At 35.6% G+C, this 23,994-nt stretch overlaps 1 protein-coding gene across 1 annotated transcript in view; it reads left to right on the top strand.

Annotated features, from left to right (window-relative positions):
- Positions 1 to 19,579: 19,579 nt before the first annotated feature.
- Grasp65 (Golgi reassembly-stacking protein 2) overlaps positions 19,580 to 23,994 on the top strand; it is a 56,649-nt gene continuing 52,234 nt past the window's right edge. Inside the window, exon 1 of the mRNA XM_081746313.1 lies at positions 19,580 to 19,747. Within this exon, the coding sequence (XP_081602439.1) occupies positions 19,685 to 19,747 (63 nt within the window). The 5' untranslated portion in view covers positions 19,580 to 19,684. The remainder of the gene's footprint in view (positions 19,748 to 23,994) is intronic.

The raw sequence follows: 23,994 nt of genomic DNA on the forward strand, positions 1-23,994 counted from the left end.
TTGTAGTGCCAGTTCCTCACATGTCTAGCACTGTTCGCCTCAATTGCTACCTGAAGATCTTCATTTTGTAGATGTGTTGGTCTTCCGGCACGTGGTGCGTCTTCGAATGTTTCGTCACCATCCTTAAACTTGTTAAACCACCGCTGCACTGTCCACGTAAGCAAAACACCCTCACTAAAGGCCTGGCAAATCTTCCGCCCAGCTGCAGAAGCGTTTGACTCCAGTTTAAACTCGTACATCATACTCGCCCTTATGACGCTCTGTGGAGGTCCCGTGTTCATTCTGTCCTTCGGCAAGTTCACTGTGTAACTGAACTACCACAACGAAGTAGTATATTGGATATATCCATATCAACAACTGCCCTTCGCCTTATCTCCATCCACGTTCAACACACACACACCTATATATATATATATATATATATATATATATATATATATATATATATATATATATATATATATATATATATATATATAAAGGGGTAAAAGTAGTTCTGGAAAGGTAGAGGGGAACGCATGATGTCAAACCTTTCCCCCGTCCTTATCTATAATTTTTAGGAAGTGGAGGAATGCTATAGATATTTTTTGGAAGTGAGGGGCGACGTCCCACCACGTTCCCCCTCACTTTTATCCCTAAGGAGAAAGTTTTTAACACCAAATTTGCGATACAGAGCCAGATATAACCCGGGGCCGAGGAGGACCTAGGCCTTCCAGTTTTCGATTGGCAAAACTAATTTAAACTTTGTTTTTTATAGTTTTGAATAGTACACTTTATAGTAAAGGCATGATATATTCAGTAGCGTAACTAAAGGCTTGAAGGCCTTCCCGCAAACAGCGTGGAGTGGGCCCCTTCTCTACGTCCCACTTCACGATTTGGAGGCCTTCTGATGGTTGCCCCTTCCTCCGCAGTGGAGAGTCTGCGTGCCCCTTATTTACGCCCCTGGATATGTCTGTGATAGTCTGGCTGCCCCCTCAGATTTTATCTTCTATATCCGCCACTGTTCGGATACCCCGAATGTTAAAAACCAGTTCTGGCGAATCAGCTAAATTATGCTATTTGATAAATGTATGTATAAGTGACTAGCAAATGTATAAATTATAGTAAAGAGTCCCCACATTTTCAAAGCCCTTAAAATGGGCTAAATTCCTAACTACATTTTCCTATTTTCTCTTTTCTTACCTTTGAATAAATTTCGGTATTTTTCTTTGATCTCACAGCTTTTTATTATGTTGTCGCACTCTCTTATCAGTTCTTGCTGTAATGAACTCACGTGTATCCGCATTTAACCGTAGGTGGCATTTTAGAAACTATTGATACCTAATATGCAACGTTGGAAACACTGTCGACACGTACTTCTATTCACTATTGCCACTGGTGTATTTAAAATTGCGCAAGTCACTCATCGAAACTTCTCCAATGTTATTTATTTCGGGAAAAATAGGTCAAAGATCATTTTTTTTTTTTTTTTGAAACTGTAATTGAGTTTATTTTGATATGCTTTTCAAATTATCACACCCTATGCTATTTGCACTTCTATTAAATGCAAATTTCTTTAGATTATATATGAGTTTTGGCGATATACTGTGCAATGATGACAATAGCAAGAAGCTCATTCCGTATCGATTTGTATCAAAAACTCTAAACAAAATTTGCTTAATAGTTTGCGATATTGCATCTCACATACTGACTTTCCAAAGATGTCTGTGTCGCCAATTTTGATTTTTGCGATCTTGTATCCTCCCCAAACCTTTTCACGTACTCACTGTCAAAGTTCTTAACGTGTATTTTACTTGCGACCCGTAATTTTTTGATGATTTATACGGAACGAGGCTCAAGGTTGAATGGAAATTTGCACTATTTTAATTTGAAAGAACAGTGTACGGAATAAATAATTACATATTTCTTTTCTCTGTCTTATAGGATCTGCCATGGCCGGCCACAAGGTATATAAAATAACAGGTAGCACGAGTTCGTGTTTGGCGTTTTGATTGGCTCCCTGTCCGTGACGTCTTGTGGATGAACTTTTACCCATCTTGAAACTGTATACAAACTAGCGTAATTGCGTATGCAGTATTTCACTTGCTCTCTGGAGCGATGCCTCGCGATACCCAAAAATGTTATAAAATAGAGGATCTGCCCATATGTATCTTCTTCCTATTAGGTAACTGCATGACCGCCATATATGTTGGCTCAAGACACTGTGATCTTCATATATAGACATGTAGTGTGCATGTCGTTTATTTTTATTGCTTCAGATTCATATTATACGTACAATAAAATGCTGCACCTATGGGTGTACAAATAGAAGTGAGAAGAAATTATCCGAAATAACATTTCACAGGTAAGAAAATCACCAATTATAGGATACGTATGGCTTTACGATTTTGTGGTATGGGCAAATCCTCTATTTTATAACTTCCTTGGATACCTCGACGTAACGTCACAGACCTCAAAGTATCCTGGGAAAAATGAGATCAGAAAGGCTGAATTGAGAGTCCCGTGGGCCGCCATGGCTCTGCATATTGGAACGGGCCCCACGCCTAGTGATATGAGGTGGAAAATTTTCTTCTATATTTTTCCGGAAAATTTTCCGTTCTAAAAAATATCAGTACTCAAATAACAATTCCTCAGCAATCATAAAATTGGTTGAATTCATGTACAGAAATGTTAAAAAGTGAAAGATCGTTTAAAGAATCTGAAAATTTTCATGGCTCGGACAGTTTTCAGTACTCTGTAGGAACAAGTTAAACAATTTTTCATGAATCGAAATATTTTCTGTCTTATATGGAAAAATTGAATAACTTTTATGAGTCGGAAAGTTTTCATCATTTTGAAGCAAAAAGTAAACCAACTTTTTGTGAATCGGAAAGTTTTATTGCTCTGTAGAAACAAGTGAAAGGAATTTCCATAGATCGGAAAATTTTCATCACGATATAGAAACAAGTGGAAAAACTTTTAATAAGCCGGACAATTTTGGATATTATGTATAGTTATGTTAGGAGGAAAATTTTTCACTATATTTACCTGGACATTCAGCTACAAAATTGAGTTGAGTTGAGTTGATTTTGAGTTTAACGTCCCGTTCAACAGCGAGGCTATATGAGACGTGGACCTACTGATTAACGTGGAATCCGAACCACATGAGCTCCCGCCGAGAAGCGAACCCGGGCCTCCCACGCCAAAGGCGCGTACGCTAACAGCTTCGCCACGGAGGAGCTCAGCTACAAAATTGAATTTTTGTAGAGGAAAGTTAGTCAGCAACAAATTATAATTTTCCAATTAGTTTTCGGGAACCGGAAAATTTTCTATTATATCAAGTTGAGAAGTAAAATTTTACAGTCTTTCTCTCTCTCTCTTCATCTGCGAGCTCCTTCGTTGCTAAGCGGTTAGCATACGCGCCTTTGGCGTGGAAGACCTGGCTTCGATTCCCAGCGGGAGCTCATTTAGTTCGGATTTCGCGTTAATCAGTTGGTCCCGTCTTATATAGCCTCGCTGCTGTAAGGGACGTTAAACTCAAAATCAACTCAATTCAACTCCTCTCTCTGTGTGTGTGTGTATACAAAGTGCAGAGAACATGAGTTCCTAAAGTACAAATATCCCATTCTATTATTTAAAATTTAAATTTATGAAAAGTCATGAATATCTTCCGATTCATAAAAACATACTGCACTTATTCCTACATCATTGTTTAGCCGTAAAATTTATTGGTAATAAATATTGTCTTAAAAAGTTTCATGAAGTGAAAATCTAACGATTCTTCATTTCAAGAATGTTTCAAAAACTTCAATGCGTTCTTCCCTCAGAATCCACCTTTGATCTTACAATATTAGATTTCGTCAGTTTAATACGCATAAGACGGTTTTCTCATAGCCTTACTACTTTTATACATTTACATACTGCAACATTTATAAATAAATAGATATAATATAAAGTGCCTACTGTAAATTTTTAACTACCAAAAATTCGAGTTTAAGTAACTCATGAAAGCAAATACTGACCATTTTCTGGAAATAAACATTTATTTATTTCATATATTCATTCAGAAGAGAAAGTGAAATACAGCTAATAAGGAAACTGATTTGTGTAGTTGTTCTTCCAATAAAATAATAAAAGAAACAAAAAGCAGCACTATTAGCGCTGCGTTCTAAAAGCAAATAATTTCATTTTAATTTACAAAATAAAAAACATATTTCTTTTATATATATATATATACTTGTTCTATCGAATCATCATTATTTCTAATACATTTTTATATATAATAATGGTAGTTTTATAATATCTGCTCTAAGATGTTGATTATACAAAACTCCAATATTGAAATTATGACTTGCGAGTGTTAAACACAATGAAATCATTTTCTGAAGATTATGAATATTATGAAGATTATTTTCTGTTGCAAAAATAATCTTCATAAGGAACTTTTATGTAGTTATTTCATTACACAGGCAGACCTACATGTGAAAAAGTACTGGAATTTTCTGTTTCTGAAATTGATAAATTCATAAAGGTTTCTTTTTAATTTCTTGTTACATTTTAAATATTGGAATGGGATATTTTCTCTATGAACTCGATGTATGTTCCCTACACTTTACATACATACACACACAAAGAGAGAGAGAGAGAGAGATAGAAACACTATGTAAATTTTTACTTCCCAACTTGAAATATTAGAAAATTCCCTGGTTGCAGGAAGCTAATAAGTAAATTATAATTTGTTGCTGTCTAATTTTCCTCTACAGGAATTGCATATCTCAATGTGCAGTTAAATATACTGGAATATTTTCCATCTAACATCACTATACATAATATCCAAAACTGTCCGGATTATGAAAAGTGTTTTCACTTGTTTCTACATCGTGATAAAAATTTTCCGATTCATGAAAATTCCTTTCATTTGTTTCTACAGAGCAATAAAACTTTCCGATTCACAAAAAGTTGTTATACTTTTTGCTTCAAAATGATGAAAATTTTCCGACTCATAAAAAGTTGTTCAATTTTTCCATACAAGATACAAAATATTTCGATTCATGAAAAATTGTTTAACTTGATCCTACATAGTACTGAAAACTGTCTGAACCATGAAAATTTTCAGATTCTTTAAACGATCTTTCACTTTTTGACATTTCTATACATGATTTCAATCAATTTTATGAATACTAAGGAACTGTTACTTGATCACTGACATTTGGTAAGAGCGGAAAATTTTCCGGAAAAATATAGAAGAAAATTTTCCACCTCACATCACGACTAAACAACGATGTAGAAATAAGTGGAGTGTGTTTTTATGAATCCGAAAATTTTCCTGAAAATTTTTGTCACTGTACAGGACAGACAATTCTTCGATTCATGAGTTCCTACATAGTACTGAAAATTGTCTGAGCCATGAAAATTTTCAATTCTTTAAACGATCTTTCACTTTTTAACATTTGTCATACATGAATTCAGTCAATTTTATGAATACTAATGATGAGCAAATGCAAGACCAAGACCAAGACCGGGGTGGTCTTGGTCTTGGTCTTGGTCTTGCACATCCAGTCTTGGTCTTGGTCTTGCACTGGAGCCCTTGGTCTTGGTCTTGGTCTTGGTATTGCACACCCAGTCTCAGTGTTGGGTAAGTTACTTGTAAAAATGTAACGCGTTACAAGTTACTTTACTTTCTCTTAAAATGTAACGCGTTAGTAACGCGTTATTTGCCTCAAAAAAGTAACTGTTACTTTACTTCGAAAGTAACGCGTTACTAACGCGTTACTTTTAGATCCGAAACTTTGAATATGTGAAAAAAATCATATTACTTCAGTTTTCCGTACTACTATTACTACCGCTATTATTATTATTATTATTATTATTATTATTATTATTATTATTATTATTATTATTATTATTATTATTATTATTATTATTATTATTATTATTATTATTGCACGTTCTGAATCGATTTATGTAAATGCAAGGACAAATTTTTACTTGACAGCTATATGAACATTTTAATGTAATGTAACATTGACTAAAATACCACACTGCGTTACCCGTAGGGATAGGCACGAGTGAGTTCGAGCAAGTTTTCTTTGAAACTCGATTCGACTAGAAACAGACATCTTTGAGCTCGACCCGAGAACTCGGCTTGAAAAATTTCCTCCAACTCGACTCGAATTCGGTCGAGTTTCGAGTCGAGTCGAACCAAATCTGGTGTATGGTTTCGAGTACTCTCTTCAAGTATCTTACATAGACAATATAATTATATTCAATTGTACTATAATACTAAAAATTATTATTATTATTATTATTATTATTATTATTATTATTATTATTATTATTATTATTATTATTATTATTACACTGTGTATACACATGAAATATAGGCGGTTTATATCTGAATACTAAGAAAGTAGTTGATTGCCAACCTCGGTAGTCGTGAAGTCTAGGAGTTAAGGACATTGTTCACGAGCTTCTGAATTTGGGTTGAGGGTCTAGGTTGAGTATTCGGGCTCGAGCCAAACATTGTTAAAAGTTATAGGGCACTGGCCAAATATCTTCAAAACTGCTCGGCTTGGGTTTAGAATTGTCAATGACTCGAGCAGATCGGCTCACAGCTCATTCAGAATCGACCCAAACCGAGAAGTGAGCCGAGCCAACAGCTCACCCAACCGAGTCAGCTAGAGGCCTTCGCTCGGTTAAATCGAACCGAGCAGATGGCTCATCCCTACCAACCAGCTCGAGCCGATGCTTCATCCCAAGCGATCCGGCTCGAGCCATTAGCTCAGTTAAGCTGAGCCGAGGTAAGCTTGTTATAAAAAAATCTCTTGTAGTCTCGCTATCGAGATGAGACTAGATGCGAACAGTGTCCCCTTTCGTGAGCAACACTAAAAGTGTTCCATATTACTGCTTAGCTTACATTTCTCATGGCTTTCGCTTTCCAGTGTAATCAGACCATGATTTCAAAACGAGTTAAAACGAGCGATCCATTTATCAAACTCGACTCGACTCGAAACTCGACGCCAAAAGCAGTGAATCGGCTCGGAACTCGACTCGAGAATATTACTTTTAACTCGACTCGATGCTCGACTTGGATTCGAGTCGAGTTTTAGCTTGACTTTTGCCCATTCCTTGTTAGAAAAAATGGTTGCTTATTATTATTCTGCTTAACAATGTTGCTATGTAAAATTAAAAATACAGAATATAGAGAAACATTACACTACAACTGAAAATGAGAACACATGAACTGGGGGTGATCAAAACTTGCCAATAACTCTAAAATCGATACATGCTTTTAAAGCTAGTTGTTCTAAACTCTATAATCAACGGGACTTTAGGATACGCAAACTGATCTAAAAGAACTCTAATATTACATACCATCAACATTACATCAATAAAGTAGGAATGCTTATCAGAACACAATTTATTCATATTAACCCCTTATTGTATGTCGTTAATTATGGCACCCTAGTTGTTGATAAATATTTCCCGCCGGGGCACTACTTTACTTTTAAATTCTGTTCACCATCATCTTCAGCTTTTAAGAAAAGTATTCTCTCAAATGTTCAAACGATAAAATATTTTCATTCTCCATCTTTATAAAAACAACACCAATCAAAGTAAAATAGACTACCAGTACCATTGCATTCGTAGTTCACTCACTGAATGTATTGATTTGTAGCTTTGAAAATCTAAGACAAAATGTTCCAGGTGCTTGCAATCAGTACACGTTATTTCCCTGAGGCTGTCCTCATCTTCCAAAAAACAGCGAGTGGCAGTATATTTTGTTATATAAATCAAATTGTATCTATGAATATATTTGCAAGCCTACCAACATAAAGTTCGTAAGGCGAAACGGGAAGATGCACATCGAGATTTCCCGTTCCGCCTTACATTAAGATGAAAAGTGATAACAGGTTTTACATGCAAATTTCATTGCTAGAGGTCATAAGGCGAAACGGGAAAAGGCGAACAGTGCAGGAATCGTCGGTCACTGACATCGTTCATGCTCCATTGTTCCATTCTGAGAAATTCACTTACAGGAAAGAAACATTTGTTTCCGAAAAAAATATACATATATTGTAGTTACTCATCCGAAATGTAACGCGAAAAAGGTAACGCAAACTAGGTACGTTACTTAAAAATTTGTAACGCGTTATCGTTACAGTTACTTTGTAAAAAATGTAACGCGTTACTAGGAAACGTTACTTAAAAAGTAACGCGTTACTTGCGTTACGTTACTTCCCAAGACTGCCCAGTCTTGGTCTTGGTCTTGGTCTTGCATGCAAGAGTCTTGCAAGTCTTGCATTTAAGAAATCTCAAGATTTTCATAGGTAAATTTTACTCTGGATATAAGGGATAATAAACTCTACCATGCGTTTATAGTAACGGAAATATAATGCATGTTTCTAAATGTAATATAGTTTAACTTTGTGTAAGTATCATGGTAGTGTACAACATAGGTGATGGCTTTTCCTTTTTTAATGGGTGCCCACGCTTCACTACTTGTAAGATATGCCTTAATCACAACGTTTTGTACACTCTGTAAAGAAAAAATAGCGACACCTCAATTCTCAAGCTAACTTACACAGGAAACCATAGTTGCAGCCTGTTAGAAGAGGAATAGAAGGAAACGAAGAGTAGGATAGTTCATTTGCGTTATCTGTGACACCTGTGGTGTACGACATTGCTTGCCAATTGTTTGTGTATCAGTAATATTTTCGCTAGATGGCACCGAGTGCATCTCGTAAATTATTGTAGTAAGAATTCTGCATTGCATTTGTGATGTGTAGGCTGAGGTAAATAGCATTTTATGAGTGTTCTTTGCTTCCTCATTGTTTGGACAGTGTCAATTGGCAAAATTGTTGTTGTGCAGCGTTGTTTGTGTGTGATATTGCTGCTACAAGTGGACTGTAAACAAATAAGACGGGTAAGAAATATGACTTGTTGCCATGTGAACAAGACATAATTCTTGCTTTGCTTAACTAAGGCAAATCTTTTAAGGAATAGATGGAATACTGAAAATCCGTCATTCTACGGCAAGAAGAGTAATTCACAAATGGAAACAGCATAATAAATCGTCCCTTTGTCAACAGCATGAAAGAAAAAAGAAAGCATCACCCAGAGCAGATTGCTAAATGAAATCAATAGCCCTGCAGATTTAAGGAGTGATTTCCCCAAAAATCGCTTCTGTGGTTTGACATGATCTTGGAACTGCAGTTACTCGTACAACTGTATTGTCTTGACTGTATGAAGGGGATATTACAAAGAAGAAACCGCGTAGAAAGTTGAAACTGACAAAACACAGAGGACTTCAACATGTAGTTTTGTGAGTTGATATGCAATTTGGACTTATCCAACTGAAAGCACGTCGTTTTCTTCGTTGAAAAGAAGTTTAGAATAGTGGGAAACGATTGAGGTGTGAAGTTGTGGATATGAACAAGCAAGGAACTTGACAAGGATTTTGTTTAAGAGATGCAAATATTCAGTTACTGAGTGATGGTATTGGCTTGGTTCACCGTTAAAGACGTCAGAACAGCGGATAAATGTGAAGGATCGTTTGATGCATGAAAATATCTTCAAATTTTGTAACGTAAAGTTCTTACAACAGCTAAAGATGACTTTTCTGAAGAAAATTTGGACTACTTCCTTTTCCAGGACGATAATGCTTCATGTCACCGAGAGAAAATCGTTAATACGTGGTTCAAGAACATGACTATTTAGAGACTCATATGGCCTCCAAACTCACCTGACATGAATCCAATTGAAAATTTTTGGGTCAATATGAGCAGAAGATTCAATAGACAACAACTATCTCAAATAGAACGGAATTCAAGGAACAGATAATCTGGGTGTTATTCCGTGAAGAGGAGGTTACATTTTGCATTTGCCTTGTTACCAAAGGGCTCCAATGATTCGCTGCACTGCAGAAAGCCCATGGTGCACATACAAAATACTAGTTTGATGTATGGTGCTTCCTGAGGTTTGCACACAATATGTCTTACACTTAAGAAATTCCATTTCTTGTTTTCTGCTATTGTTGTTGATCTTTTTCAGTTTTATGTATAACTTTTCCTATAAACGATTATGCTCAAAACACATATAGCTCCTTATATATGCATATAAATTCATTAAATTTATGTCAAAAGCCTGAAACTGTGGCGCAAGTATTAAGAATGAACTGCTAATTAGGAATATGCATTGTAATATTATCAGGAATTCATATAAAAATCATATTGATTAAAGTATGTTGCGAAAACCACATCCGGGCAAGTGTCGCTATTTTTTCTTTACAGAGTGTAATCTGTTTATATTTTTTAACAGATTCAACACACCACTGGTTCCCAAACTGGGGAGGCTACCAATGAGACGCATGAAAGACAATCAAGACGGCACAGATTATTGAAATACCATGAATTGCAAAATTATTTTTACACTCTAAAGGCGTCATATTTTTCTTTTCAACCACGATTAGCTAATTCTTGTATTAAACAAACTTCCAATTAAATATTGAGATTTTATTTTACAGATTCCAATATGTACTCTATGGGGCAGAAACATTGACATTACGCAAAAGTGATGAAAAAATTGCAGACTTTCAATACATGGGCATGGAGAAAAAAGAAGAGAATTAGCCGTGTTGAACGGACAACGAATGAGAAAGTGTTAAAAAAAATAGCAGTAGGAAAAAAAAAAAAAAGAATTTTAGATATTGTTAAGAGGAGAAAGAGGAACTGGTTAGGATATTGGCTTAGGAGGAACTGTATTATGAGGGACGTGCTGGAGGGTATTGTGGAAGGAAAGAGAGGGAGCGAGCGAAGGAGACTAATTGAAGGAAGGTATTCAAACAGAAAATTGCTATGTCAAGACGAAGAGACTAGCTGAGGACCACCGAACGTCGAAGCTTTTCAGTTGCAGCAAGTAACCTGCCAATAGTGGCATAATAGCTATTATGAAGATGATGATATATTTATCAATATAATCAAATCTCTTAATATTTTAGAATAATTTGAGTGAAAACTGAAAACGATTCAACTGTCTATGTCTTTTGTGTAAATTCAATCTATAAAAATACTTTTGACCTGTATTGGAAATGCAAAATAACGGCATCAAACTCCAAGTTATGTGAAGTCTCACTTGTGAATATGGATTACTAGCATCAATTATCCACTTCGTTGAATTAAACTAATAATAATAATAATAATAATAATAATAATAATAATAATAATAATAATAATAATAATAATAATAATAATAATAATAATAATAATAATATATTTCGTTAGCCAGTCACTTTTTACTATTAGTAAATCGCTCTCTGCTATCGGTCATTTTCGATTATTTTTATATTTCTCTCCCCTCCTCCTCCCCAAGTTGCGGGGCTAAATTTGAATTTAAACGGCATCAGAAGTGTCACTGTTCGTCTCAGAGACCCCCAAAACTAAGGATTCGGTACTAATATCGGTCATTTTCAATAAACTTATACATCTCCTTCACCCCCATGTTGCGAGGTACGGCATCGGAAGTGTCATTGTTCATCTCAATGACCTTGAAAACCATGAGTTCGACACTGATAATGGTAATTTTTGATAATTTTATATATCTTGTTCCTCCCTCAAGTTGCGATGCTGGATTTACATTTAAACGGGATCGGAAGTATCACTGTTCATCTTAGCAACGCCGAAAACTATAGATTTGACAGTAATATTTGGTAATTTTTGATCATTGTTATGTATCTCCTTCTCCTCAAATTACGAGGCTGAATTTGGTCGTAAACGGTATCGGAAGTGTCAGTATTCAACTCAGAGAACTGGAAAACTATGGATTCGACAATAATATTTGTCATTTTCGATCGTTTTTATATATCTTCTCTTCCCCCCGCCAAGCTACGGGGCTGAATTTGGATTTAAATAGCATCGGAAGTGTCACTGTTTATCTCAGCGACCCCTAAAACTATAGACTCCATTTTAATATACGTCATTTTCTATCATTTTAAAATATCTTTCATTCCCCCTCCCCTAAACTGCACCGTCAAAGTGATGACAGAAACCACCTCAGGTCCGATCCTCATCTATGTTGAAAATGAGATCGAGTTCGGTCAGGTGCTTCAAGAGTTATAAAATTTTATTTATTTTTGTACATTTCCTATCCCCACCTTCTACCCTATGTTCTACCGTCAAAGTGATTTGATAAAAAAAAAAAAAAAAAAGAAAAACACCCCAAGTCAGAACCTCATCTATGTTGAAAATTTGATTGAGATTGATTGGGTGGTTCAAGAGTGATGCAGTCACAAAGACAGCACTTATATTTTTAATTTATATATATATATATATATATATATATATATATATCCCTCCACCCCCTCCCCTACGTTGCACCGTCAAAGTAAAATGATAAATATCGTTCCAGTTCTGAACTTCATCTATGTTGAAAATTTGATCAAGATCGGTCGGGTGTTTCAAAAGTTCTTAAGTTTTATATATGTTATATATATATATATATATATATATATATATATATATATATATATATATATATATATATCCCTCCCTTCTCCCCTAGGTTCTACCATCAAAGTGAAGCAAAGTTTCAAAACTTTCCAGGACCGAACCTCATACATGTTAAAATTTGATTGAGTTCGGTTCAAGAGTTATTAAGTCACAAACTTAGTCATTTTTGTTTTTATTTATATTGACTTTTATACATCTCCCCCTCCTCCTCCTCCCCTACATTGCTTCGTCAAAGTAAACTGACAGATTACATTCCAGGCTTGAGTCTGGTCTATGTTAAATTTTGATCGAGATTGGTCGTTTGGTTCAAGAGTTACTAAGTTTTATTTATTATTTTATTACTCCCCCTTTCCCCTCCCCTAAGTTTTGCCGTCAAAGTGAAATGATGAAAACACTTCCAGGCCCAAACCACATCTATGTTGAAAATTTGATCGAGATCGGTCGGCTGGTTCAAGAGATTAGGAGTCACAAAAATAGTCACTTTCAATTTTATAATAAACTAGCAGCGTTCACCCCGCTTCGCTGCGGTCACCCCGGAACGCAATAAACTTTGTTACTTAGATAATTTTTACTTTTTCGCTTTCAAGTGATATGATAAAAACCATAGAAGATTGCATTAAATGTTAACATTATATCGCCTGTCATTTATGTTAACCCGCCCCGCTTCGCTGCGGTCACCCCGGAAGTTGTCGCTTTCAAGTGATATGATAAAAACCATAGTAGATTGCAGTAAATGTTAACATTATATCGCCTGTCATTTATGTTAACCCGCCGAGTGACACGGTCATGCGGGTTGCATATAAATACGTTTATTTTTACCTATGATGAACTAACAAAGGATTTGTACGTTATGGACACTTGAATGGTCAATTATCTCAAGACACTGGTAATTAAAAATTAAAGTGATATGATAAAAACCATCTAGGGTCCAAATCCTAATAACCCCCCAAAAATAAAAGAAATTGGTTCAGCCGTATTAGCGTGATGAGGTAACAAAGGATTTGTGCGTTCTCTTTTATACATATAGATTTATTGTTGTGGTATAATATTATATCGTTCAATCCTCGATGTGCCATATATCTAAGGAGGCTATAAGTTATATTAATAAACAACTATTCAATGTATAAGCATCCACCCATGATATCAAACTTGCGGTTACATGCACTAAGTTTTTGTCAATGTCATGAAAATGTTATTTCGATATTAGTTTTAAGAGCACACATTGAACATTTCCAACGGATGCTTGAGTCTCGGAGCCAAGGCCATACCCATGTAGTCGACACCTATGGTGTACGGTATTACCGATGTTCAATACTACATTTCTCTTTAGTTTTGGAAGAAGAACGCCACTAATATGCTTTGAAATTAAATGAAGTATCTAGTTTAACGTCCCACAGTTATGCACCAAGGCTAAGGGAGAGAGTGATGATGAAAAATGATTGAAATGGTGAAATGAAGAAAGTAGGAGAAAACGACAAAATACTGAGAAAACCCACGTACACGGTGTTTGTCCACCAAAAAAGCTCATATGGTGCGAGATGACACCTGTGTGGCTTGGAAACGAGTAATATCTACAGAAAACGCGAACAACCAATTCAGAAAACGACGTACTGTTGCTATAAGCTACAGGGGCAGATCGACTCACACGGACTACATAAACTACTGGGAACACATTCACTTCAGCAGCATTTTTACTGAAGCCAAGAACTCCATCTCCTTCTTTTTTCCATTATATAAAAAAATTCAAGTAGTGCCGGTACTTGTGCAAGACCCTTGCGCAAGAGTCTTGGCCTTGGTCTTGATCTTGCAGGTATGGTCTTGGTCTTGGTCTTGCATTGGGATTCCTGGTCTTGGTCTTGGTCTTGGTCTTGCATTCAAGACTCTTGCAAAAACTGCAAGACCAAGACTCTTGCGCTCACCACTAATGAATACTTACGAACTGTTACTTGATCACTGATATTTGTTAAGAACGGAAAACTTACCGGAAAAATATTGAAGAAAATTTTCCACCTCACATCACGGCTAAGCAACGATGTAGGAATAAGTGGAGTATGTTTTTATGAATTGGAAAATTTTTATCATTGTACAGGACAGACAACTCTTCGATTCATGAAAAATTGTTTCACCTGTTCCTATATAGTACTCAAAATTGTCTGAGCCATGAAAATTTTCAGTTTCTTTAAACGATCTCTCACTTTTTAACATTTCTATATATGGTTTCAATCAATTTTGTGAATACTGAGGAACTGTTACTTGATCACTGATATTTGTTAAGAACGGAAAATTGTCCGGAAAAATATAGAAGAAAATTTTCCACCGCACATCACGGCTAAACAACGATGTAGAAATAAGTGGAGTGTGTTTCTATGAATAGGAAAATTTTTCGGAAAATTTTCATCACTGTACAGGACAGACAATTCTTCGATTCATGAGTTCCTACATAGTACTGAAAATTGTCTGAGCCATGAAAATTTTCAATTCTTTAAACAATCTTTCACTTTTAACATTTCTATAAATGAATTCAATAAATTTTATGAATACTGAGAAACTGTTACTTGATCACTGATATTTGTTAAGAGCGGAAAATTTACCGGAAAAAAATATAAGAAAATTTTCCACCTCACATCATGGCTAAATAACGATGTAGGAATAAGTGGAGTATGTTTTTATGAATTGGAAATTTTTCGTTTCAAAATTTTCCGGAAAATTTTCATCATTGTACAGGACAGACAATTCTTCGATTCATGAAAAATTGTTTCACTTGTTTCTACATAGTACCGAAAATTGTCTGAGCCATGAAAATTTTCAGATTCTTTAAACGATCTTTCAATTTTTAAAATTTCTATACATGAATCCAATCAATTTTATGAATACTCAGGAACTGTTACTTGATCACTGATATTTGTTAAGAACGGAAAATTTTCCGGAAAAATATAAAAGAAAATTTTCCACCTCACATCACGACTAAACAACGATGTAGGAATAAGTGGAGTATGCTTTATGAATCGGAAAATTTTCCGTTTCAAAATTTTCCGGAAAATCTTCATCACTGTACAGGACAGACAACTCTTCGACTCATGAAAAATTGTTTCACCTGTTCCTACATAGTACTGAAAATTGTCTGAGCAATGAACATTTTCAATTCTTTAAAAGATATCCCAGTTTTTAACATTTCTATACATGATTTCAATCAATTTTATGAATACTGAAGAATTGTTACTTGATCACTGATATTTAAGAACGGAAAATTTTCCCTAAAAATGTAGAAGAAAATTTTCAACCTCACACCACGGCTAAATAACGATGTAGGAATAAATGGTATGTTTTTATCATGGTAGAAATAAGACAAGGTAAGTCCATCACCGAACGCGTTTGCGTCCTACTCGCGCAATAACGTCACCTTCGACACACACTCGGGAAAGGAGTCGCTCTGTCGTCTGCTTGTTCCCGTATATTCTCTTTAGAATCTCAATGTGAAATTACTGTTTTCTCCTAACTTCAAGATAACTATTTGCTATTTCAGATTTAGATGCCTATTATATTACTGGAATTTTATTCTGGCATGGGAATATATATATATATATATATATATATATATTGTTTTTTTAAATGCACATAGAAAGAAAAGTAGGGTAAATCAAGTATTTCAATATACTCTTATTACATCCAAAACAATCAAGCTTTCATCTATATATACGGTATAGACAAGTTTCCCCACAACCTTAGAAGTATTGCCCGTCGTGTTTTTTTTTTTTAATTAAATGGTGTCCCCAATAAACCTAATCCACTTGCATTTACCAGATTTTTTTTTTTTTACTGAACTCAATTCTCTCACTTCACCACTTTCTTTATTTTCTTTAAAATATTCTTTTACGGGAAGAGTTTTTCAGTTGCTTGTTTAGTTCATTTATTCTTATACATGTTCTAAGTCGGATAAAATATGTTAAATCTTTCGGTTCACACTTATTATCGAATTCATTTTTCATTATACTTGTTAATTTTCTAATGATGCTCTATTTCTTTCCAGATAAATTCTCGTTCTTTTTTGTGATATGCAAGAAAATATTTGTTAGCTACTTTGATTGTGTCCAGACGTTTCCTTTGATAGAAATGTCAGTCCTCCTTTTGAGAATAATTTTGTCCAGTTGTATTGCAGCAGGTTCTTTGACAGGGAACTGTGAATATTTGATTTTAAATTTGAAACCTACCCGCCCAGCTATAAATTCAAGACCATGGTCATGCTTATTTAATGAACATATTTGATCTTCATTTTCATTTATATTTTCTGGTAAAATATACATCAACAGATGCACTGTTGTACATAATTCATCATACAGTAGGGAATTTTTCAAGTATATATATCTTCAATTAAAATACAGCAGCGGAATGCTTACTCATTATATATCCTCTTAGTCTGTACTTAAATCCTAGAGAATCTGGACGGTCGTTGCTTGAACCCACGCCTCTGATTTTTTTTTTAAAAAAAAGTGAATTTAAATATAAATTTTCATTCCAAAATACTCTCTTATAAACCACTGCTGAATATTAGAAAATAACCGCATATAGATTAAAGTTACGTGATTAACTTGGAGCTTCAAAAACAAATACCAAGAAACCGGCATGTAAAATCTAGCTCATGCAGATTTTTTATTGAATAACTGCCTTCGGTTAGCCGGGGACTTCGCCCCCAGACCCCTACATTTGCTTTTCCCACGACCTCTCACTTCTCATATTCCTAAGAACTCTAATCTTAAGGGATTTTCAGATATATTATCTTATTATAACAATTGAAGCGCTTAGGATGAAAGTGTTATATTTTTCGAAACGTTAAATTTTGGCAGTTCATGCACGTGGAAAGTCATGTTACATAACAGATCATTTAGTGAGTCCTCGTCCCAGTGAAGAGATTTGAAAACGATGAGGGATGTATGTTAACGGATATAGTGTACTTTTTCCCAAAATGTACAATTTGTTACAAACCATCTTTATCCTCTAACCGTTTCAATTGCAACTCGCAACTATTTTCTTCCCGTCTTTTTTTCCTTTTAACGATAATATCAAAATCGCTAAAATACATAATTAATTAAGATGTTTACACTCTTAAGAGATTTCGGGAAATGGTCATTTTATTTTACCAATTACAACCTCAACCCCTTTTTCTATTTTCTAAGGAAACATTAAAAAACGCGTAAACATGTCTTTAATTGTTTCAAATTTAATTATTTTAAATTAAAAACCTAAACACCAATTTTCATGCCAATAACGTTAAGGGATTTCATGATATGGCTGTCCAATCATAAACGCCCTGGTTTCTTTCCTTCTAGAGCAAATATCAAAAAACGCTTACATACATATCTAATAATTTTTAATGAGATGTCCAAATAGCGAATTTCATGTGTTTAAGCTTAAGAGATTCCGAGATATGGACATCTTATTATATTAATTGTAATTCCCACTCCTTTCTCATTCCCACTTCCTTTCCTTCTCTTCTAGGCAAAATATCACAAAACGCTAAAAAAAAAAAAAAAAAAAAAAAAAAGTGTATAATTGTTTTAAATGAGAAGTTCAAATACCAAACTTCATGTCTTTAACATTCATAGATTCCAAGGTATAGAGATTTTAAGATAATAATTTCCACTCATCTTTCTCTCCTTCCCCTTTGGATTTCCCCCCCCCCCCAAAAAAATCTATGCCCTGTTAGGCGTTGATCAGTCAGTCAGTCAGGACTTGTTCTTTTATATAGAGAGATACATAATAAGCAAATTAATGCCAAAAGCAGTATTTAAAGTGGTAGTAGCAAAGAACATATATGTTGTGTTACTGTATACAGTATATTCATTCATTTGGTAAAATTCTAACAATTGCTTAAATCCCCCTGCTTTGTAAATGAATGGAACTTGGCATTCTCTTCAACTCTTCTCTTGTGTTCATTTTACAGCCATACACAGCGCATGAGAGTATTTTTAAAAGCTTTTAGAGTCAATGTAACAAATACAGATGAGTTGTACAGTACAAAATACAATATTTATACATAGAAAATGTCATACACAACAGCGTATAATAAGTTAACCAAATGTTAAAATCAAAGAAAACGTAGAAAATCTTCAATTGAAATGCAGCTAGCAACCTGTCAACTGAGAGGGCGCGACAATAGTATCATCTTGTTCGGAGGGTCAGTGATTTGGTGTCGAAGGTGACGTCACGCGAACGGGCAGGCTGCGCGTGGGTTTACCTTATCTTATTTCTACCATGGTTTTTATGAATCGGAAAATTTTCATCACTGCCCATTCCAGTGGTGAAAAATATACATACTTTCCATTCCAAGTTCCTTGCTTATATCTGCCCATAATTTGTTCACAACGTGACGTATGTGGTAATCTGGATGAGCTTGGTTCCACAATGGAACTTTCTCAAAAACATAATTTATTAAAGCATCAACCTCTATTTCCATCTTTATTTTTATTTTTACTTTTATTTATTTATTTTATCTCCATACCTCGCAACGTCATCTGCTTGCACACAAAACAAACTTCCTTCTTTCACGTAGCGCTCAATTCCTGTGCAGACGACTCTCCATTCACACGAATTCGGACGAACAATTCCAGCATGCTGGGATCATTCGCATCTTTTTGTCGGTTTTCGCAATTCGCAGGTCGGAACTAGTCGAGGTACTCAAATTTATTTACACGTGCTGGGAAATTCGCAATGGCATTCGGAAGCAATTGAGATGCGGCCTTATTATCCTCCGAAATATCGACAAGACAGAGGTGTCGGACATAAGCTGACCTGCACGCTATAAAATAGGAATATATTATATGAAGAGTACAACAAATCGTAAGCAAATTTCGAATGGTACCATAACTAAGTACACTACTTTTGGAGAGAAAAATAGTTTTGAAGTTTCCGTTTCAATTCTCTAAACATGTTTAAGTAAACAGTGCAGAACGAGATACAGCAGCTCCACGCACTTAACATATGGCGATAGTTCAATTGGAAACCTCATTGATTTTCTTGTCCTCATTTAAGTATCTATTATAAGGCCTGAACTGAAGGTACTCTGGTTCCAACATCATCCGCGATAATAGGGACATCTAGAGGACAGTGTGCAGCAATTCTGTCTGTATGTTTTCATGCTTGTGTGCCACGTAAGGAAATGTCGATAAAGATAGGTTACGAGTTCTAGGCAAATAAACAAAAAAATGGGTAGTGCATCTAGCGTAGAAATACCCGGTGGTGGTACAGAAGGTTACCATGTTTTACGGGTAAGTTCTGTTATATGCTAAACGTAATCATTCTCAAAATATTGATATCAACTTCTTTTACATAGTCCATTTTTGACTGCATGCTAATTTAAAATGATTTATTCAGTTCTATATAGTGAAAGTAACATATTAAGTGAAGTTGTAAATTCAAGTTTCAGTATATGGCATGATTATTAAATATTTTTCAACACTTTTTGATTCCTTATAACACTTCGCTTATCAGTATGTTCTGACGTGGAATAAGTATGCCGGGAAGCACTTCAAATGTATCAAGCGTATAGATGTGTTAATTTTTAACATTAAAGAGGCAATTAATTGTTATGAATATTACGCATGATATAAGGACATTATACAAAGGCAAAAAAGAAAAAAAAAAGAAAGTTGTAGAAATTGTGAATAAGCTATATGATACTTATTAAAGTACAAGGGTTGATACGTAAAACAAAGAACAATAAACTTTCTCCAAAATTATTGGAAAGTATTTTTTGAGAAATAGTATTAGATACTTCGGCATTACCCGAGCAGACGGTTAAACCAAATTGTAACACATTATGAGATTAAGTTAGAGCTTTGTATTTCTTTTAGTAGAGGGGTCCGCGGTGGCTTAGTGGTAGAGCGTTCACCTCCGGTGCTTTGGGTTCTTGGTTCGATCCCAGCACGTGCCGTGTGGACTGTGGTGGAGAAACACCGTGCTCGTGGGTTTTCTCGGGGTTCTTCCGTTTCCTGCCACTTTCTTCATTCCACCATTTCATTCATTTCTCATCATCCCCGTCTCCTTTAGCCTAACCGGCATAAACGTGGGACGTAAAACAAGATTTCATTTCATATTTTCTTTTAGCAGAGCATGCACTGAATGAGGAGCTCCATTACTACTTGCAGATTGACTTCAGGAGTACTCAGTATAAATACAGTATCAGAATGGCATATAAACTACAGTGCATAAAACACGAACCAAATTGTACTAGGTGGCGACAGAAAGCACGAATGCTACATAACTGAATCAGTGCAGGAGGGCGGCAGAGGGGACCCGAAGTGAAGCGAGAGGGTGCTTCCGTAGTGAACATGCGCGTCAGCGACGGGGGGTATATGCATAAAGGAGGGTAGTGGAAGACACACACACAATACTTTCACTATCACTCAAAGTTCATTTCAATATGCTGTGCACTGACAGCAACTACTTATATTCACACTTTCATTCCTTCACAAAAAAATGTTCACATCGCATTTTATCTATGCGCTAAATTTTCTATTTGGCCGAAGCGTCTTGTCATGTAAACGCGATACCATTCACACAATTACTTCTATTTCATTTTTTATTTCAGTTGTAATTGTATTTCCCAAATATTTGTTATTTTCCTTTTTTGTTTACTCTTTACTAAATAAGTATGTATCTTTATTGAATTACTACGCACAAGCAGTGTTGCAAACTCTGCCATACTCAGAAATAACGAAAACAATGATTTGCCCGTCGCCTTATGATCGCCGTTTTTGCAAACCGCCTCCCACTGTAACAAACCTTAGAGTAATCCAACCAGTTAGCTGTGCTGGAGCGGTGAATGGATGATACGTTGTGGAGTACCGTCGAGTGTTCTAGAATCAGTCAGCACCTTTTTGTTTCCTATTGCATTGTACACTTCCTACGTTAGTATGACTGTGGGTTTGAGACAGTGATATATTATGCTCTATTGTCAGTTTACCTAATAGGTCCTACTGGACTTCTTCATCTAGTCCAAGATTGAACTGCATTCTTCTCTTAAATTAGTTACCCTACAGTGATCATGAGTATGTTTTTTGTTTGTATGATCCTCAAATTTCTTATAATTCACTCAATTTTCCTGTAAATTTTGTAATTTCGGGAGCCACCTACGGAACCCATATATTCTTCGGTTTTGTCAAACGTCCTTTTTAGGAAGGCAGAAAAAAAACTTACGGGGGGATTTTTAGGAAAATGAAAAAAAAAATCCTCGTTCTTAATGTTAATATTGTTCTAGTTTCCAGGGAGATAGATGCAACACATCCAGCTGTAATCACTAAAAGAAAATCATTCAAGATTTACGCAATCGATATTATAAAAGTTCAGTTGTATAAATCATACAGATTAAATACACGGAGGCAAATTCATTCAAGCTGAGGTAAACCGAATTCGGATGCTACCGGCGCACAAACCTGTGAAACACAGCTTCTATTATGGAGCCGAGTCTCTCACTGGTCACCAGATTTGATTCAGATCTGGGTAGTAGTTACGAAGAAATAAACTACCACACACACACACACATATAGGCGCGTATCCAAGGGGAGGGCTATAGGGTTTCTAGCCCCCCCTCCCTTGACGCTCAGGTATACACTGGATAAAATGGGCTTCAATTCTATTTCCTTTACAGTGAATAAAGCGGCAAACTATGGTTTAGCCCTTCCCTATCCTGGATCTGCTGCTGTATATATATACACCTATATATAATTCTCGTGCTTTCTATACTCTTTTGTTTTCGCATGCCGGTGCCCCACTTGGAACAAGTCAAACAAATGGGCACTACCAAAAGTAGTTGTTCAAAATTCCCTAATTAAATTTAACAGCACCATATTGTGCAAAATTTGCTGATGAAAGTGAAATCTTTGCATAGAAAGACATGCTTATAAGGAACAAATTTGTGCAGGCGACTGAAGCAGATAGTAAGTATAAAGTAGGAAATAATATGTGAAGTTAACCTGAAATCTCTGTGCAGTACACTCTTATCCGTTTCTGTCGTAGCATAACAAACTCGCATTGGAATAGTTCTCATTAAAGTTAATGGGCAATCTTAACAAATACAAAATGAATTGCAGTTTTTGGGATCTAGTAAATGTTACAGCGTCACAAGTTCCACAGAAATCGAAGAGCGATACGATAACGCGGAATGACCTAACATTTCTTTAAATGTTTTTAAAGTTCTTATAAGTTGTAACGAGGAAGGGCTAATAGCAAAAAGCATGCAATGACGTAAGGTAAATACATAGTTTTGGTATAGATTGAGAATACGGGTCAGTTCTTTGAAAAAATTACAGATCGAATTATTAATTCGCAAAAGGAAGTAATGTAAGAAAACTGTTTATGTAGGTGGGGAACAAGTAAGTCATTTCTGAAATCAGGATAACAGAAAAACTGTGGCTTATTAGTACTTTGTAATTGCAGTGCAGAGCTAAATTGCATTGTAATGACAGCTTTTTCTTGCTTCTCACACATACTCGCTGTTGGTAACGCAGCTACTCCTACAGACGCACAAAAGTGCGGAGCCTCCAGCTTCGCCTTGCTATGAACCGAAGTGAATACGAAATTATAGTGATCACCGAACACAGGTTGGTCATGAATTTCATACTTGTCCTTTTTTAGTGCAAAATTATCGTCGCCAAGCACTTCAATTTCACCTAGCAGACCTATCTCAGTTACACCTACTAGCAGTGAGAATTTACCTCGCAAATAGGTATCTCCAGTACCTGCTACGGAGCATTAAGGCAAACTCACAGTCCCCTTTTGGTGGGGAAACACCTCGAGCAAGGTATACTTGGATCCCACGGTATGAGCACAAGCTGGCGGAGACAGCCGTTTTCTGAGATCCCCTGGAATTCCAGAGGGAGTTTGTTAATGCCATTCTTGCCTACCTCAACTCCACATGTACTCCACGGACACAATGGTACGTGTTAGTTGGCCATTGACAGACGGGACAAACATCTCTTCTCCCTGTAGACTAAGTACTTTTGAACATGACCGACAAAGATGATAGAGAAGTCAGTCAAAATTGTTCCGGAAAATAAGTATTACAACGCACTACAAGGAAAGTTTTAATTATTATTTTTTTTTAGAGTCTACTTGTTTGCTGTTTTACCTTGAACATCTGTGGTATTTGCATATAGAAGGTGTCATTTGCAAACCGAAGATAATGCAGATCTTTTCCATTTATACAGTGCGTTCTAAACGTCATTTCGCAGTGGGTGTAGATACTTGTTATTGTAAGAAAAGGATTGAAACATTGGTTTTTGTCCGTCACTTCAACCTTAATTAGTGGTTAGTTTTTAGTCCTTAGCTAAGAATGATTCTTTTTGCAATATTAGTTTGAAGATTTTTGTGTTACATTGTGATATGCTCATTTTTCTTTATGTTGTCATGGCTCAGGTTTTAGTGTGTTTATGAGAATGTGTTTTACTTCTAAAGTAGATTCCTGGCTTTATTGTGTATACACATTTTTAAAACTGACAGCTATTGTAAACTCCTG

This window comes from Thermobia domestica, chromosome 18 (genome assembly GCF_964235325.1).
Source record: "Thermobia domestica chromosome 18, izTheDome1.hap1.1, whole genome shotgun sequence".
NCBI classification, from domain to species: Eukaryota; Metazoa; Arthropoda; class Insecta; order Zygentoma; family Lepismatidae; genus Thermobia; species Thermobia domestica.